This window comes from Vipera berus (assembly GCF_964194415.1).
Source record: "Vipera berus genome assembly, chromosome: 5".
Lineage (NCBI taxonomy): Eukaryota > Metazoa > Chordata > Lepidosauria > Squamata > Viperidae > Vipera > Vipera berus.
This window is the reverse complement of record NC_138207.1, coordinates 93,749,030-93,769,274: the sequence shown is the minus strand read 5'-3', so window position 1 is coordinate 93,769,274 and position 20,245 is coordinate 93,749,030. Positions and strand designations below refer to the sequence as shown.

Sequence of the window (20,245 nt, the reverse complement as noted above, 5' to 3'; positions counted from 1 at the left end):
CCAGATAAGTTATCACAACAGGTGCAGAGAACAGGGGAAATGTACAGTTAGAAATGAACTTTTCTGACGAACAAAAAAAAACGTGCAGTGACACCTTCACCCATCACTACTCAGGTTCAGTTCATCCTGTTGTGAATGTTTTATTACAAGGTCACTTTGAGCAGTTCACATATGTGGTGTGTGTGCATGCGTGCGTGCATCTCACAGGTCGGGTAGTGAATACAACTCTTACGTGTATGGGAGGGTACCTTTTACTAGCACATTGCTTTCCCTCATCCAAGTAATTAATCAAGATGGACAGCAGAGGGCCCAGGGATTCATAGAAAAGGACCTCAAAATGAGGGCAGCTGGAGAACACAATCTAACCAACTCTGGAAAGTATCAAAGGTGGAATGTCAAAAGAGGGAATCCTTACACTTTCATCCCAGTGGCCAGTAGGATGAAAAGATACAAAAAAAGTAATGGATCAGAAGTGAATCTTGTAACCTACATACATAACTGACTAAAATTCTCTTCCTTTTCTGGTCTCTCCAGGGCAACAATCAGAGATCTGTCTGAGGCACGATTACTGCGCTCCCTTTCTCCTAAGCAAGCTGCCTCACTCGTTTCTCCACTAAACCGAGCCTCCCAGGAACACATTTCTGAAACAGGAGGGCCCCAAAATGCCCCAGAAGCTGAGCAACCCCAGCACCAGCGCTTGGAGAACATGACCTCCCCCCCAGACAGTGAAGCATACTACGCTGAGACAGACAGTGATGCCGACAACATCACCCAAGAAAAGCATCGGAGAGCTCGCAAGAAGACTCCCCGTTCCCCACCAGGGGGATCAAATAACAAAGTGGGTGAGCCACAGGATGAAGTCTCTGAGCAGAGTGGCTATGACAGCACACCTGAAGTGGTGGCACCAGGTGGAGAAGGAGAAGGCCTTGGTGGAGTGGCTAAGAGGGAGATTGTATTTCACACAGAAAACCTCACTGATGCACCTGTCTCAGAGAGTGAAGTTTTACTTCATCCATTCTTATCTGAAGAGACAGAGGCAGCCCCTGAAGCCATGCTCCTTCCTCATGCAACCAGGACAATTCGAGCAGAGCGGCACTTGATCCCCATGATAGGTCCTGTGGAGCACCCAGTCGATGAAGATCTGACTACCAGCTATGCAGAGAAAGCAAAGCAAGCTAGTAGGTCTTCTGCAGTGCTGTTTTTCCCCTATTAATACTTTTTTATAAAATTTCATTTTAGCTTGTATAGTTTCCATTTCCTGAACCATGGGTTCCTGGACCTATGGTTCAGGAAATGGAAACTCTACACTAGCTAAAATGAAATGTCTACCTATGGTTCAGCATAGAGCTTTGATTGCACTTTTGTGGCCACCTTGACTTTTTTAGCATAGTCTAGACCAGGGGTAGGCAACCTTGGCTCTTTTATGACTCATGGACTTCAGCTCCCAGGAACTCGTGGACTTCAACTCCCAGGCTCAGGAATTCTGGGAGTTGAAGTCCACGAGTCATAAAAGAGCCAAGGTTGCCTACCCCTGGTCTAGACTCTAGAACATAGAATAATAGGATTATAAGGTACTTTGGAAATCTTCTAGTTCAACTCCCTGTTCAAGCAGGAGCCCTATACCATTCCAAACAAACAAACGGCTGCTCAGTCTCTCTTGACCCAAATACAGCATTTTAATTAGATCATGAACATCTAATTATAATGTTGTGCTTTCTCTTCATGTGCAAGTCATGAACTTCCTTGTTAGCCTGCTGTTTAATTTGAGTACTATTCCAATCATAAAAAAGAGATGGAAGACAGAGAATAAAATTAAGGAGGATTAGGGAAATGCAGTTATTTTAAAATAATTCTAACGATATTTCAAAAATGTGAATTTGTTGGAAGCAATGTTTCAAGGAGCAGTGATAAATGTATCAGTGTATCAGAACAAAGGCTGGATTCAGATGACTAGGATTATATTCTTTTTGCTTAATTGCACTAAATAGAACAGAATAGAGCTGGAAGGGACCTTGGAGGTTGCTTCTCTCTCTGGTCAGTTTCCAACCATTGTTTCTTGTCCTGCCCTCTAAAGCTTTAGAGAATAGTTTGACCCCTTCTTCTTTGTGGCAGCCCCTCAGATACCGGAATACTGCTATCATATCGCCCGTTTCTTCTTTTCTTTAAACTAGCCAAACCCAAGTCCTGCAGCCGTTCTTCATATGTTTTATAGTCTCCAGGCCTTTGATAATTTTAGTTGCTCTTCTCTCAACATCTTTTTTGTGATATGGTGACCAAAATTGGTTGCAGTATTCCAGGTGTGGCCTTACTAGGGTTTTATAAAGTGGGCTGCCTAGAAAAGTAAGTGTCCTCCTAACCATACCCCAAAACTCCGAGTTTGTTGGTGATGTCCATTTTCCTCTATGAGTTGATGGCGACCTAACCCTAACCCTAAGTGGAATTTTCCTCCAATGGGATTTTCCCATGTATTTTACTAGGAAACACAGATAGGGCAACCTAGAAAAGTAAGTGCCCTCCTAAGCATACCCAAATACTCTGAGTTTGTTGGCGATGTCCATTTTGCTCTATGACTTCATGGTGACCTAACCCTAACCCTAAGTGGAATTTTCCTCAAAATGGGATTTTCCCATGTATTTTACCAGGAAACATAGATAGAGCAGCCTAGAAAAGTAAGTGCCCTCCTAACCATACCCAAGCACTCCGAGTTTGTTGGCTATGTCCATTTTGCTTTATGAGTTGATGGCGACCTAACCCTAACCCTAAGTGGAATTTTCCTCCAATGGGATTTTCCTATGTATTTTACCAGGAAACATAGATATGGCAGGCTAGAAAAGTAAGTGCCCTCCTAAGCATACCCAAGTATTCCGAGTTGGTTGGCGATATCCATCTTGCTCTCTGAGTTCATGGTGACCTAACCCTAACGCTAAGTCCATGGTGGCGAACCTATGGGACGCGTGCCACAGGTGGCATGCAGAGCCCTCTCTGTGGACACGCGCGCCATCGCCCCAGTCCTAAGCCTTCAGCTGGGTTTTATAAAACCTTTTCGCTTTAGGCTTCCACCGCCATGTGCAAAAAAAAAGGTTCAAGCAATCAATCAATTTCAACTTCTCACGGGGAAAAAAAAAGATCTCGCAATGTTGGAATAATTGATTGAATTTTTTACCACCATAGCCACACCCACCCAATGGTCCATGCCCACTTGCCACCCGACGATACATAAGTGGGTTTTGGGTCACAGTTTGGGCACTCGGTCTCTAAAAGGTTTGCCATCATTGACCTAGGAGCATGATTGAGAGTTTTCTAACTATTTGTTACCACCTGTTCTGCAAGCATACACATTCCCATTCACACACACATATCAGATCTAGCAAAAAGGAAGAAAAGTGAAAACAAGGGCAAAAACAGAGAATGCCCTTGTCTTTTACTTGCTAGGTCAATTCAAAGGAGATAAGAGATTCCAAAGTCCACTTTATACAGAAATCTTCCCACACCTTATTTCCATCCTACATTCTGTGGGTCATGATACCTCTGCTGATCCTTGCAAAAAGTATTTGTTCACACTTTGTTCTTTTCTTAAAGTCTTGTTTATCACTCCTGGCCTTGAGATCATGATAAATACTTTCTTTAGTTTGTTCCTATTTAACAGCTGTAAGCAGGGTGAGTTAATGGTTTAGTCTGTACAGCTTTCCTATCTTGCTAGCTTCCCCCCCACTTTTCTGGTTAGTTAGTAATACATATGGAGAATAGAGGAGAAAATTGTTGAAGGGCGGAGAAAACAAAGATACATAAAAAGAATGAATATCACTTGCCAATCTTCACAGAGACACACAAACACACACTACTACTACCACCACTGCCTGGATTCATTTCCTTAGGAGAAGTCAATTGAGATTTATGGAATTTTTCTATAAAAGATTTATTTATGTAAATAATCAATAGCTTATTTCTTTAGAGGAATATTTGCAAGGAAAGCAAGAAGCTGCTTTGGAAAAAAAACAGTGGTTGAGAATAGGAATGGAGGTGAAGTTAGAAGTTATACCGTCCCTAGACTATATAGTTTGTTAACTGCAAGTAAGGAAGATTTAAAGAGCAAATAAGGAAGTAAAAATGAAAATTTAAAAATCCAGGCTAATGTTAAATATTAAGAAGACTGAAGGAAGTGAACTCACAGCTGATTGCAAAGAAATGAAGGTAGTAGAAAGTTTTGAGTTTTTGGACAGTGAAGTAGATAAAAACAGACAGTATGCTGTAAAACTAGAGAGGATATGAACTCTAGAAGAAAGGCAGTGACAGAGAAAATAATCAGCTACAGTCAATGTTAAAGTGTTAAAGCAATGATCCTCTGAAAGCTGGTCATTAAGAAACAATGAAAGAAAGAAGATAAACACTTCTGGATTTGGACAGGGTTACTAAGGATTCAGTAACCCTGTCCAAATCCAGAAGTGTTGAAAGGCAGGGCTAGATGAATCAAAAGTTGGAATTAAGATTGCCGGAAGAAATATCAACAACCTAAGATACGCAGATGATACCACTCTAATGGCAGAAAGTGAAGAAGAACTAAAGAGCCTCTTGTTGCGGGTGAAGAAGGAGAGTGCAAAACTTGGGTTGAAACTTAACATTAAGAAAACCAAGATCATGGCATCTGGCCCTCTCAATTCCTGGCAAATAGATGGGGAAGAAATGGAGGTAGTGACAGATTTTATTTTCCTGGGCTCCAAGATCACTGCAGATGGGGACTGTAGCCAAGAAATTAAAAGACGCTTGCTCCTGGGGAGGAAAGCCATGGCAAATCTAGACAGCACACTAAAAAGCAGAGACATCACCCTGTCAACAAAAGTGCGTATAGTCAAGGCTATGGTCTTCCCAGTTGCAATGTATGGCAGTGAAAGTTGGACCATAAGAAAGGCTGAGCGCCAAAGAATTGAGGCCTTTGAACTCTGGTGCTGGAGAAGACTCCTGCGAGTCCCTTGGACTGCAAGGCGATCAAACCGGTCAGTCCTAGAGGAGATCAACCCTGACTGCTCTTTAGAAGGCCAGATCCTGAAGCTAAAACTCAAGTACTTTGGCCACCTAATGAGAAGGAAGGACTCACTGGAGAAGAGCCTAATGCTGGGAAAGATCGAGGGCAATAGAAGAAGGGGACGACAGAGAATGAGGTGGCTGGATGGAGTCACTGAAGCAGTAGGCGTGAGCTTAAATGGACTCCAGAAGATGGTAGAGGACAGGAAGGCCTGGAGGAATATTGTCCATAGGGTCGCGATGGGTCGGACACGACTTCGCAGCTAACAACAACAACAACAACAACTAAGGATTCAAGAATATTAAATAAAAGCTGATTTTTCTGTTTTGGTAATGATTAGCCAACAAAATGCTGTTTATTTTGAGCTCATTATATGAACAGATATTGGATTAGAAAAAAATAATGTGCTTGACAAGCTTCAGGGAAGTAAAAGATGAAGAATCCACTGGATAAAGTAGATAGAAGCATATTGGAAGGTTGTTAAAACAAAAAAATATATAGCCAGAAACAGATCAAATGTGAGTACTTGGGATCTTGACTCTGTGGCATCTAAATAACAATACACAGAAGTTGCATATAAGGTGAGGTCGGGGTTGGGGTTGGGATTTAGGTTAGGGTTAGGGTTAGGGTTAAGGTTGGGGTTGGGGTTTTTCCAAATAACATTCTCAATATTTAGCAAACAGCATAATGTCTGGGTTCATGTATTTAACAAACAATAATAGATAATAGTTAATTATCATAAACAATATATTAATTAATCACTCAATATTCTTCTTGCTAATATATATTCAAAATTACCGTACATATCACATTCCTTTCTCTCTAATTCGTCTTTCTAGCCATTGATAGAAATTATCCCATGTTCTAAAGTACACTGAGTCTTCTTTCTCTGTTATATTTAAAGGCAATCTATCCATTTCTGCACACTCTAGAATTTTCTTAATTAGTACTTCTTCAGCTGGTAAGTTTTCATTTTTCCAATGTTGGGCAAATACAATTCTTGCTGCCATTAGTACATGTAGTATTAAATATCTGCAATCTTTCTCATAATTGGCTCCTATTATTTCTAACAGGAATAATTCTGGTTTAAAGTCTATTTGTTTTTTAGTCATTTTCTCCAACCATAAATGTATTTTAACTCAGCTAGGCCACATTATTAATAGCTCAACAATTTTCTAGTATCCCATGAGATTTATATACAGTACGTTTAGGCAAACTATTCTGGATAAGCAAAAGCAACATTATGCAAAGCACAGAAAAAAGCAAGAAATAGTGAGCAAAAACATTTAAAAGGCAGGAAATAAGAGAAAATAAAATATAATTAAAATCAAGTTTACACCAAAAACATTCATTACCGCTGTCCATACTTTTCTGTTTTGCAAACTGTCTTCTTTCCACTGTGCTCATGTACTGATTCATACATTTTTTTTATTCTTGAAACTTCTTACCTTTTCTTTTTTGAAGATTCATCCATGACTTTCCTGATCATCTCCTTTATTTTTATTTATTTATTTTAATTCCATTTATATCCCGCCCTTCTCCGAAGACTCAGGGCAGCTTACAAGCTTAGCAGTAGCCTTCATTCTATGTATATGCCTGCTCATTAGGGCTTTCACACACACCCCAAGCGGCATTATTACAAAGTCAGCTTATTGCCCCCAACAATCTGGGTCCTCATTTTACCTACCTCAGAAGGATGGAAGGCTGAGTCAACCTTGAGCCTGGTGGGATGCGAACCTGCACTAATTGCAGGCAGCTGGTGTTACTTTAAGGAGGCATTAGCCCACTGCTCCACCAAGGCTCTTTACCTACTACTTTTCCTTCATGCATTTGTTTTGCAATTCAACCTACATTCTTTTTTTTCTGTATGACCAAATCACCCAACATACTGTACTTCACCAGGGTCCTTCTGTTTGCTATTCATTCTGCACTATCTATTGTTTTACTATATAGTTTTTATGTCTCCCATTCTCATGGCATTCAACTTTTACATGTTGTCTGAGAAGACTAACTTTCACTTCCAATTCATATAACAAAGTAGGCAGAAGTATTTTTTTTCTGTTGACAAAAAAATCATATTTGACAGACCACATATTACCGCTGTATTCCTATCAGTGTTAACATGCCATTTTCCCATCAGATTTCAGGGTAACCAATGATGGCAAGGATTGCAGGCACAAAGCCAGCTGGCCGTCTTTTTGTCAAATTTCAGAACCAACTGTTTAAAACAACTGGCTAAGTCATTCCTCTCCCTTTAGGACAAAAGGATGACATTTTCCATTCTTAACATATGTTTAGGCATGTTCCATTCACAGTATATTGCTACATTGGCAGGGTGGGGGAATGGAGTTGAGGGAATCAAATTATTTCTAATTCTTTTACCTTTGTTTGTATTGTGTGCAGAAGTAACCCAATGGAGCACAAGGCAAGAAACCCTACACTTATCATACAGATTGGATTTATACATGATTGGATATGATGTGGTCGGATAATTTATAGTTTGTGTGTTGCATGAATAGAACCAGCAAAGCAAGAGCCAGCATGTTTAGCAGTGAAGGTTTTAAAGTAAGATAAGAGATCGGTGTTGAAATGTATTCCCAGCTATGAAAGTTCTCTGAGGGAATCTGGAATAATCCCTCTATCTCAGCCCATGAGACAATGTGGGATAGAGCTGGACCAGGAGCATGGAGACTGAGATTTTAGTCCACTTTGGGTAATTTTGCACCAATCCTTTTCTCTCAGTCTGACTTATCTCCCCAAGATATTGGTGTCTGTGTGTGTTGGGGGGGGGAGGGAACAAGAGGAGGGCTGCTTTGAGCTCCTGGAAGAAATACAACTAGACATCTTTTTCCAATCAGAGATCTGCTGATGTTTGTGGAAATCTTTATAAAAATTATTTTTTTATAAAAAATATTTTCCAAATATTTTTGAAACATTAATCAGAGAGAAATCACTTAGGGAATGCAGAGTGTCCTTTCCTGATTGAAGGTTTCCAAGTAAAGACTGGACAAATGTCAACGTGGATACTTTGAAGAGAGATAGTCTATCTTAGCAAAGAAATGCATACTGTATATTACTTCCAAGTTGATGAGAAATGCTGAATTATTAAAACAGGCTTAAATTGTACTTCATAGTTTAAAAGTGATTAAAAAGAAATGAAAATGAGTTAAAATTAGACCCGAGTGATTTAATTTCCTGATAGCTTGCTAGGAGTTTCAGTTACTTTCAAGTGTGTCTATTTATCTCTTTTGAATAATGTGCAGCCATGACATGAATGCTGGGCAAGGCATGCTCAGCTGTTCTCTTCCATCTGATTGTCCTAGAGGGGTGAGCCATGTTCTGCATCATAACTTATTTTCATAAGTGGAGTCAGAACAGTGAGATGTACCTCAGAAAAGCAAGATATATCATATGTGGCATTTCTAAGGATACAGAAGAAGTACTGTATTCAGGACCATAGGGCAACCAAAAGCTGCAAGTTGATTTTAACATAACTATTCTATTGCCTGCTCCAAAAATGTTTTCTCTAAAAAACAAGCACCTAGAACCTATTATATAAATTAAAATTTGAATAGATAAGCAAATAACAGCCAACTCACAACTTATGTGTAAAACAAAAAAAATTCTAGGCTGATCTTCATAATAATATAATGAGCAAGGCAAAACTATTATTACCAACTCTGCACAAAAAGGCACGCAAGGTAGAGAAAAAGAAACATAAAAATTAAAAAAAACATTGAATTGCCAAAACAGTCTGTGTGTATGTATATGTCTGTGTGTGTGTGTGTGTGTGTGTGTGTGTGTAAATTTTTTAGATTGCTAACAAAGAATTAAAGGGAGACTGATTCTTTGTTAGCAATCTAAAAAATTTACACAAATATGAGCTGTCACTGTTGTGACTACTGCCTGTCGATGGCCTTCGGTTAGGCTGAAACAGGAAATAAAGATTTGTCCCATGTTTGGGGCCTAGCAAGGTAATCTAAATAGTTAACAAGCATTTAACATATATATACAGGGCTTTTTTTCTCATAGAACGCTCAGAACAGAGTTCCGGCACCTTTTTTGGATGGAACCTTGTAGGGTAGGCAAGGCGGGTTGTATGACATGTGCGAGTTCCGGCACCTTTTTCTTTTACAAAAAAAGCACTGTATATATACAGTATATATATATATATATATATATATATATATATATATATATATATATATATATATATATATATATATATATATATATACATATATATATATATATACATATATATATATATATATATATATATATATATATATATATATATATATATATATATATATATATATATATATATATATATATATATATATATATATATATATATATATATATATATATATATATATATACATACATACATACATACAGTATATATATAATCCCATTTATATCCCGCCTTTCTCCGAAGACTCAGGGCGGCTTACAATCTAAAGCACAAATCAATGTGCTTAGCAATAGCCTTCATTCTATGTATATGCCTGCTTATTAGGGCTTATTAGTATATTCAGTTTTAACCTAGAAATAGGTGCAGTTTGAGTAGGACCAGTTTGGATACCACATTTAAATTTTTGAGGACGTGTTATTGATACCAATATAAAATGGCTGCCACGATAAGTCTGCTAAATCACAAGCATAATGCAAAGACTGAAAAACAATTTGCAAAATAATTTGGGGGGCCTACAGTTTTCTGCTGTAAAGGGAACTCATTTCAGAGAAGGCAGTCCACTAAGGATAAATGGCCTTGCCCAAGATCCTGAATTTGTGTCAGAACTGAGACTGAATTTCACCCATATCCTTCTCTCCTTCAGGATCACGCAGTCCCTCTTCCCCTCCCTTCGTTACTTTCCCAGACATGATCTCCTGTTACAAGATGAGGAATTAAAAGCAGGGCTATCAGAGAAGTGAGAACATTTTCCTTCCGCTTTCCCACTCTGGACGTCTGCTGTTGGGGCCTGGAATGAGTTGCCTACGCAGCAGAACTGTCTTAGTTCATTCTCTATTGTCTCTTTTCACACCACAGTCACTGGTTTCTCCTCTCATTTTTGTCCCAGTTGACTTGTTGCTTTCCTGATTTTTACTCACCTCTGCTGATCTTTTGTCCTTTTTCTGTATTATACCGAGCTTCATATTTTGCTACCATGCATTATTGACAGAGCAAAGGAGGGAGCAGCAGATACTGTAGGAACATGCCCGAATGCATCCTGCAAGCCCACCTTAGGTCAGATCCAGTATAATCAAACCCATTTCATTTGCAACACATTTTAAATCTTTCACTTCTTGGCCTTTGGGCCAAGATCAACTGTAGTGTGTGTATGTATCCCTTTTCCTGAACAAGAAGCAGCCATTAGTTGGGAGGGCTTTCATTCAAATCAAGTACTTATTTTTGTGAAGAGATATGATCAATCGTAATGAGATTTAATTAAATATTTATTTGTATCTTCTACTTGTTAAAAAAAGTCACAATTTAGTAATAATATTGATAAAATGGTTAACAAATGACCAATCAAACATCACTAAAATCAGTAAAACCATAAGCAACATCATCCATCCCTTTAGTTCTGGCAGAGTTCATCACTATATATAAATCCACGGTGAACAGGCAGGTATTAGCCTGGCCTTTTGTGATGGGGCAGCATCATAGAGAAAGCCCAGACTGTGTGTTTAATGTATATCTTCTAATAAGGCCTCTTCAGCATCTAAGGATGTTAAAGAAAGAGGTAAAGATAGTCCTCAACTTACAACCACAAAGGAGACCAAAATTTATGTTGCTAAGTGAGAAATTTGTTAAGTGAGTTTTGTCCCATTTTCCGACTTTTCTTGCCGCATTTGTTAAGTGAATCACTGCAGTTGTTAAATTAGTAACATAGTTGTTAAGTGAATCTGGTTTCCCCATTGATTTTGCTTGTTAGAAGGTTGCAAAAGGGGATTGCATGACCACAGAACACTACAGCCATCATAAATCTGAGTCAGTTCTCAAGCATCTGAATGTAAATCATGTGACCATGGGCATGCTGCAATGGTCATAAGTGTGAAAAATGGTCATGTCACTTTTTCAGTGCCATTGTAACTTTGAAGGTCACTAAATGAATTAGTCAAGGACTACCTGTATTTCTTCAGATGCGTAGGTCAACATCATTACCTTGAGTGTGGCTTGGCATCCAATAGTTAACCAATGCAGTTCTCTCAAGATAGGGTTGCATGATTTTTGACAACTATCCCTGACAGTATCATGGCAGCCAAACTATATTTTTGATGACATTTTCAAGAGCAATCCTACATAAAACACATTGCAAAGATCCTAAAAAGTTATTACCAGCACTTGTTAGACTATTTCTGTGCAGGAATGCTACGGTGAGTACAACAGCAGAGCTAGAACAAAGCTGACACATCTGGACTTTCAATGAGATCAGAAAATACCCCCAAATTATCTACCTGCTCATTCAATCACAGAGCAAAAATAGATTGTCTTCTCTCCTAAATCAGAGAAACTTCTACATGCTGAGTCATCAGCATGCTAGTAGCATCTTGCCTCATATTGTGCACTGTTCCTTCCCAATAGCTTTCTATCTGTTTGAAATGAATGCGTACCCTAGTGAAAATCCATAAGATCTCATGGCATACTTGTAAATAGGATCAAGCAGAAATCACATTTTAATAAAATGAGCCTACAGGGTTATTTCAATAGCATAAAAAGCTATAGAGAAGTCTAGAATAATCAATAGGAGTGCAATTCCATGATCTCTCTTTGACAAAGGACATTTTTCTAAATTTGGGATTAAAGCTAGATTATATTTTAAAACTGAGCATGCATGGAATGTTACCTGCTATAAACACAGGAAAATTAAATAGGCTTTTCAAAATTATTTTTGGCTCAGTTCAATTTTTTTCCTTTATTTCTAAATTTGAGGAACCAGCCCAAAGTCCAAGAACTCCACTCACTTGGCCACCTTCACTGTTCCAACTATTTCATTCTGAAATGGCAAATGAAAATGTGGGAACTCTTACTCTAAGATTACCCTAAAAGATTTGGCTATTTTGATTACTGCAATCTTGCAAATGAGGAACTGTTTTCCAAATCCCAATAATTTCTGTCTACATTTATATAAACTGAAAGGGACGTGGTGGCTCAGTGGGTTAAGATGCTCAGCTTGTCGATCAGAAGATTGGCAGTTTGGTGGGTCGAATCCCAAGTGCCGCGTAGCAGAGTGAGCGCCAACCTAGCTTCTGCCAACCTAGCAGTTCGAAAGCACATAAAAAATGCAAGTAGAAAAATAGGGACCACTACGGTGGGAAGGTAACAGTGTTCCGTGTGCCTTTGGCATCTAGTCATGCTGGCCACATGACCACGGAGACGTCCTTGGACAAATGCTGGCTCTTCGGCTTTGAAACGGAGATGAGCACCGGCCCCTAGAGTTGGAAACGACTAGCACGCATGTGCAGGGGAACCTTTACCTTTACCTTTATATAAACTGAATTTGACCCTAAAATATATAACTTGTGTCCTCATATGCCGCATATCCAGGTACTTTCTCAGAACTTCTTCCTAATGCCACTCTGAACAGTAAATGTTGAGGCTGATCTCTCCCTCTGTCCTTCTGTCAAAAGAGGTCTTGCCAAGTACTAGAGCAGGGGTCCTCAACCTTGGCAACTTTAAGACTTGTGGACTTCAACTCCCAGAATTCTGGAAGTTGAAGTCTACAAGTCTTAAAGTTGCCAAGGTTGAGGACCCCTGTACTAGAGGATAGATATGAAACTTGGAGACAGGTATAGGGTGCTTTCTACATGTATCTGCTAAAGAGCGAAATGCTTAAATGCTTAAGCTGAAAATGGTCATAAAGAACTTTGCAGTATCTTATTTAGATGCCATATATATGAACCATTGGCCAAAACCAGCTCACATTTTTATGATTGTACAGTTACTCTACAGCTCTATGAACATGAGCAAATAAATACCAAATTATCTTGTTAGCATAAAATTCATTTTGATCCCATCATTTTTTTAGCCATTATGCCATTTATTAATATGTGGAAAGCATGCATACTGTATATTAGAAGGATTTGCATTGTATTTGTTTGTTGTTCAACTAATATGCACTCTCTTAGTCACACTAGACCAGGGCATTTCAACCAGTGATACGGGTACCACCTGTGGTACATTGGCCCCTGGCAGGCGGTATGTGACCATCCTAGAAAAGTGGTAGTGGGGGAGGGGAATGAGCTGAACAGGTGGCAGCACCGCACAAGCCTGAGCAAGAGATGGCTGCAGCCGCAGGGCTGTCAGAGCTCAGCAGAAGCTCCAGGATCAGTGCCAGGCTCCAGCTGGAGCTCGGTGCTGATCCTGGTGCTTCTGCTGAGCCCAGAAGAAGCGCCGATCAGCTGGAATGTTGCAGCAACTCCAGGGTCTTTTCAGATGCTTGGCAACTGATTCATATTTATTTATTTATTTATTTTATTTTTTCCGGCTTATATACCGCCCTATTCCCGTAGGACTCAGGGCGGTTTACAGGGCAATTAAAATCATACCATACAAAAGTTTAAAAAATTTAAAACAATTAATTAAATTTAAAGCCCAAAGTTTAAAAATTAAAACATTTAAAACCCAATTAAAAACCCTCAGTCTAGGCCCGACAGCCCAAAGAGCCAGGTTTTCAGGTCCCGGTGGAATGAGCGGAGGTCGGAGGCAGTCCTAAGTTCCATTGGAAGTTGGTTCCAAAGGGCAGGCGCACCCACAGAGAAGGCCCTCTCTCTGGGAGTCACCCACCGGCAATCCTTCACCGGCGGTACCCTAAGAAGGCCCTCCCTGTGGGAGCGCACAGGACGATGGGAAGTGGATGCCGGCAGCAGATGCTCCCTCAGATAATCCGGACCCTCAGATATTATAATGGTCACAGTGTCCCAGGTTCATGTGAAGTGACCAAAACCTGCTGCAACCACCCAGCAGACGGGGGGAATAAAAACCAATCCACCCTACCCCACCCCCGCTGCCAATCTTCAACAGAAATGCTCACAACAATTAAAACCTCTGACAGGAGAAAGAGTGCCGCCAGGTGGGCAGGCAGGTGTCTTGGGGGGCACTCGACTTGGGGGGCACTTTTTTCAGTGCCATTGTAACTTTGAACAGTCACTAAGCAAACTGTTGTAAGTAGAGGACTACCTGTATTTCATCACTTTTTTCCTTTTTGGGGGGGGTCATCAAGTTTTTGACACCTTGCTAGGCGACCGGTGGTACTTGGATGTTGCCTTATGCTAAAAGTGGTACAATGGGTGAAACGTTGAAAAGCCCTGGACTAGACAATAGAATATACATTGGTTAGCAAATATTCATGCTCTTCAGGTTGTAAAATACCCACAATTTCATATTTTTCAGCATCATTCCAAACACACTGACTAGTCAATGAGCAAAATTATTTGTTGGTCACTATGCATATTCTTTTTTAAAATATTTTATTTATTTTTAACAATTACAATCTTTAGTGCTTAGTAAATAATGTGTTGTCTGGGTTCACATATTTAACATTAACTTCTTCAATATAAATCAGTTCAATACTGGACAATCCAGTGTTTTTTCCCTGATCCTCCTTTCTTCCCCAATTGTTTTCTTTTTCCCAACACTACGCAAATACAATTCTTGCTACTATTAATACATACAAAATTGTATATAAACATCCTGATCATATTTTCTAGTGTTATACAAATAACAATAATATCAGTTTATAAACTCTTTTCTAACCAATTTATATTTCAAATGTATTTGCAATTAAAATCTCCTTATTAAATCAATATCCTGTTTTTCACGTTCTTATTTAAGTTTAATTTCCCATCAGTATTCGGAATATCTTTGTCAGTTATAGTTTTCTCAAGATTAGTTACATTTATGTAGCTAAGGGTTTCATGTATACAAGCCATCCATGTATTTTCATATTTCCCATATCAAAAAAGGTGCTATTCTAATTATAAATCATATCTTTCTTATTATAAAAGTCTAATTATATCTAAGGATTATCCATTCTTTTAGTCATATTCAAACAAATATTTAATCATAAATATTTGACTCTGGTAAGTCAAATCTTTTCTTTTTTAAGTCTAACTCTAGCTTTCTTCCTTTGCCAAATAGCTTTCCAGGCCAAGGCAATTAAAATCACCAAATAATATTTTCTTTATTTTTGTGAAAATTGCTTGGAATGAGGAAGACAATTTATTTAAGGTATTTTTGAGGGGGAATTCTGTCCATTTACATTCCTTTAGCAACTCCCACTTTCCTTCTCTCTCAGCTTCTCTTTTCATTTTTTGTCTCCCAATTTCTGGAATTTCCCCTAACAGCTCTATAGTCCATTTTTTAAAATCTTTCTTGTCCTCAAGTGTATTTTGCAGATCTAGGGGGTAAAGTGCCTTTTCCATTTTCATTATTATAGCTGGGTCTTGCAAGGTTTTATTTGTGGCAGTTTGTATTTCCCTTCTTTTATATCTTCCGTCTTTGAATCAATTTCCTCTGATTCATTTTCTGTTTTCTGGGTTATTTGTTCATACTTTTAGTCGTTGTCTGGGAACTTTCTAGTTGTAGATTTAAATTAGAGATTTTCTCTTTTATGTTAACTAAATTGTTTTTATTCTCATCATAGTTTCTTTTTGGGTCTTCTTTATGTGAAGCAATTGTCTGGTGAATTAATTGTACCATAGAATATGCTTCCTTCTGAAAAGCATTGGGTTTTTTTGAGGCATCACTCCTGCAGAGCCTTGATAAACCTGGCTGGGGGCTTCAAATGGAGGTGCTGGGTATGTTTTCCTACCACTTTTGTCTGGGTATGAGGCCTCCATTTTGTTTTCCCCCTCCAGATATTCTGTCAGAACTTTTGTGCTTTCCAAATACAAGTCTTATCTAATATCACCAATCTTGATGGCAATAGAAGTTTCATCTAGTTTTTCTGGTCTTTATGTATAGCCTTTATAATCCAATAGGTTCCATGATATGAGTCCAGCACTAAAAGCAATGTTTTTTAATAGTCCTTCTGCTTAGCATCAGTCCTTGCAGTTGTAGTGCTATTCTCTAATCCATCACTAGATGTCATTCTATATCCATTTTCCAGTCTCAAAACAGAAGGTTGATTTCTTATATTTCACCCCCAAATTTTTCCAAAGAGAAAATTTTAACAGTTATCTCAGTTCTCAAATTTATCAAAGCTGTAACTTTATATTGTTTCTACTTCAGTATTATGTATTTCTGTCCCCGATAAAAAAAATTAAAATGCCGCTTCCGTTTTTCTGGAAGGGTGGGGCTACAGTCCCCTTCCTTCTCACATTTGGAGGTTTTTATCTTCTTGGGAGCCTTTTCTAGGAAATTCAGTTGTAAAATAGTAAAGAAAGGATCAATATTCTCACCCAGTTCCAAACATGCTGTTTACAATCTGCCAGTTAGTGCTTTGTTTCTTCGGTTGTCAGTAGCTGGAGGCTGGCCACAGGGATGTAGCCAGTTTTTCCCATGCTGGTTTGGAGGACTTTCCTCAGATCGAACAAAAAGACCACCATCTCTCTGTGATCAGTGAGGCACCTCTTGTTCTTCATTGCGTCTTTGGGGCGACTTTAGGCCCATTTAGGGCCCCCAGCAGGGCGAAATCGTGTGCGGAAAGCAGAGCTCTGCCCTCCAGTGTCCGTATCGCTACAACATCAAACTGGAAGTCCAATGATCCCTTCATTTTAATGATGGAATATTCATTTTCTGTCTGCACTGAGCATTCTAGGTGCCTGAACCTTTTCTCAAGACAATATAAGAGAAATTGGGTAACAGAATAGGCTATTGGTGTTCATGATGTTTTGTCTCATAGAAGGCCTCCCAAGTAAATCAGATAAGAAGCACAACTAGATGAGTTAATTGTACACTACTGCTAGGCTAGATTAACATAATCTTTCAAGTTTGATGGAACAAATTTCCCATTACCACTTTAAACCAAGTGATCAATTAGGACAGATCCTTTCTAAGTTTCTTTTTTTTTTGACCGTTAATCCACTGGGAGCTCCTCTTTCTCGTGTCTGTTTTTTTCCCTAGACAGCACTTTTTCCCCTCACCCCACAAAGTTATCCACACAGTCCATTTCACTCTGCTACTGGCTGCCAGAGTAGGGTATTTGTTGAGGCTGCTAGGTGGTGATCAAAATCATATTTGATTCATCTTGAAATATTTTCAAGATGACCTTCATCAAAAATAAAACAAGTGGAAAGTTGTGTAATTTAAGATAAAAAAATCCAGGGAAATTTTACTAGATTTCACTAGTTTTCACTAGATTACAGCAGATTTTGACTCCAAATAGTATGGAAGGACTAGGAGATTTATTGCTGGACCATCCTATCAGTGAACCTATTGGGCTGTGAGTTCCGTGTTCAGACACCAATTATTAAAAATCCACCTGAATAGAGATGATTGGCAGTGTAACAGTCAGATCCAGCAAATTGAATGGCAACAATGCATAGAATGGTCCATCACTGCACATTTTAAAGGAATGTAAAGAAAAATCTCTAACATCATATTGCCTTAGTTGCTGACACGCCACCTGTTTTTTACATTTCTTCTGTTGGAATGGGGATGGACAAACCTCCAGTAATTTTTTTTCTATATCTCCATCAGTTCACAAAGTATTTAAGGTAGGGTCACGTCAGGAAACAGACACCCAGTTTATTCAGATTGTTACTTATTATTATAGATTTTAGAGTTTACTGAGTCCTGAGAAAGACAAAAGGATGAGAAACTCAAAGTAATCCCACTTTGATTTTGTTAAGGCAGATTTTAATTATATTAAGTATAAGATGGTGGAGGGAGAAAATCTGACATGCTTTCAGGATTGATGTCATCCCTTGAAGGTAAGCCATTCAACAAATAGACAAGGCAACAATTCAAATAATTTTTTTAGGTGGAAAGTAGAATCAGAGAATCTTAAAACCCTGTCTGAGTTTCCATCTTCCCCATCTTATACGAAATAGAATCAAGGCAGTTTTACTTTGAGTTTCTTTCTCACACTTTCCAGGACTGAGTTGCTTTTCCTCCTTTAATGGTTAATAATAATAATAATAATAATAATAATAATAATAATAATAATAATAATAATAATAATAATAATAATGATGGTGATGATGATGATGATGATGATGATGATGATGATGTTGGAGGTCATCTAGTCCAACCCCCTGCTCAGGCAGGAAACCCTACACCATTTCAGGCAAATGGTTATCCAGTCTCTTCTTAAAAACTTCCAGTGTTGGAGCATTCACCACTTCTGGAGGCAGGTTGTTCCACTGGTTAATTGTTCTGTCAGGAAGTTTCTCCTTAGTTCTAGGTTGCTTCTCTCCTTGACTAGTTTCCATCCATTGCTTCTTGTCCTGCTTTCAGGTGCTTTGGAGAATAGCTTGACTCCCGCTTCTTTGTGGCCAAAGTCACCTTTACCAAAGTCACCTCTACTTTGATTTACACATAGTTATATCCCAACAATTAGTGATGTAAATAACTGGCACAATAATTTACTGCCATTCCTGATTACAGAACCTTGTCTTATTTTTATGTGCCAATTCAAATTAGAACAGGGAAATTTTTAAAAAAACACAGTTATGAAGGCAAAGAGAATTATGATATTCATGACAAGACTGGCTTCTTTGTGATTCAGAATAGCACAATATTTAATGTTTGGTTATGGACATTGATATGGATCTTAAAGAACAAAGGTATAGAAGGGAAATTTTATTTCCCCTTAATGATGCACTTAAAATGTTATTAGTTTTCCTATGTTAGCCACATTTTGGATTTGAATAGGACAAGTCTGTGAACAACAATAGTGTGCCATATTGTATAACCTGTTGCAAAAACTCAGTTTGTGAAAATACTTTGATTCAAATGCTGATTAAGATTACAAGTTGAATGTTTTTTTGGGGGGGGCGGTAGGAGCTGCACATTGTGTGTTAGGTAAATTACATTGGATGCCTTTATTCTATTCAGAAGTGTGAAAACTTGTTGTGAGAAACATTCTGTCTTATTTTAACCCCAGCTATGAGAGGAGGATGGGAAGTTGAGCAAGTGTTTGACAGTTGACAATGTCCATCACCCTGTTTAGTGATGATGCCTGGGGGATAAAAATAGTGAGAGTGACCTCATGGCTTTTAGCAGCAATACAGAAGAGACAAAAGAGTGGCTTTAAAAGGCCAGCAGAGTTGCAGTCAAAGGACCTGGACTCTTAAGGTTTTGATTCTGCTCCAGAAGGGAGCCACTCTAGTCCTTCTGTCTCTCTTTATGGAGAGCTGGGAGTTAAAAACAGTACTTGGCATGCCCTGCTCTCCAGGACTGGATGCTACTATCAAGCATTTGGACCAACCATATGCAGGTACCCATTTCCTTTGTGTCCTGAACTTAGCAAGATTCTTCTCTTTCTGTATTTTTTTCATAGGGATATTTGCTAGAAGAAGGAAACTGAATTAGGGGAAAAAACCCTCTTTTTATTTTAATTAGGAGAAAGTAAGATGAACAGAACCAACAATGGGTTGGAAGCTACTTTGAACCAATGTATTGTGCAATTCATAGTTTCTTTTAAGAGAACAATGATTTATCATGACAATATTACAGCTATTTCCACCACTGATACTGTTTTCAAATGGCTGCTCTGTGAAAATAATGCTGAAGTGTCTGAATCATTATTTTGACCTTATGTAATAGAAAAAGTTGGCTTTGCTAGAAATGCTACACCGTTCTCCTTTCCACCCTATTCCCTGCTTTCCATGATGCTGAGAGCTCTTATTATTATTAGCATTTGATTATTTTATAGCATCTACTAGTCATCCAACCACTGCTGTGCCATTCTGAGACTGCTAAGGAGAGGTTTTGCATCGTCTCATCAAAGTACATTTTGTTTACTGTCAGTACATTGTAATCTCTGTGCTGAGCTTGCAGTCAGCATTAAGACAATTTTAAAAATCAGAGTTACAATGCAGGAAGCACAGCTCACTGGAAACCTCCATAGTACTGTACTCACCTACTGAGGAAGGTGGATAATTCGTATTTGATAGGCATATTTTAATAATTTAATAGGAGTATTTCTAGTTAGACCAGAAGATCTCCAAAGTCCCTTCCAACCCTATTATTCTATGCTCTCTGTTCTAATTGGGAATATGGAGTATTATTAGTACTTTTTCTGCCTCCATTCCTATGGATTCTTATGT

General features: G+C 38.6%; 1 protein-coding gene across 1 annotated transcript in view; it reads left to right on the top strand.

Annotated features, from left to right (window-relative positions):
• Positions 1–20,245, top strand: part of SYNPO2L (synaptopodin 2 like) — a 68,396-nt gene that overhangs the window by 39,815 nt on the left and 8,336 nt on the right. The window contains exon 3 of the mRNA XM_081329001.1: positions 535–1,178. Within this exon, the coding sequence (XP_081185127.1) occupies positions 535–1,178 (644 nt within the window). The remainder of the gene's footprint in view (positions 1–534; positions 1,179–20,245) is intronic.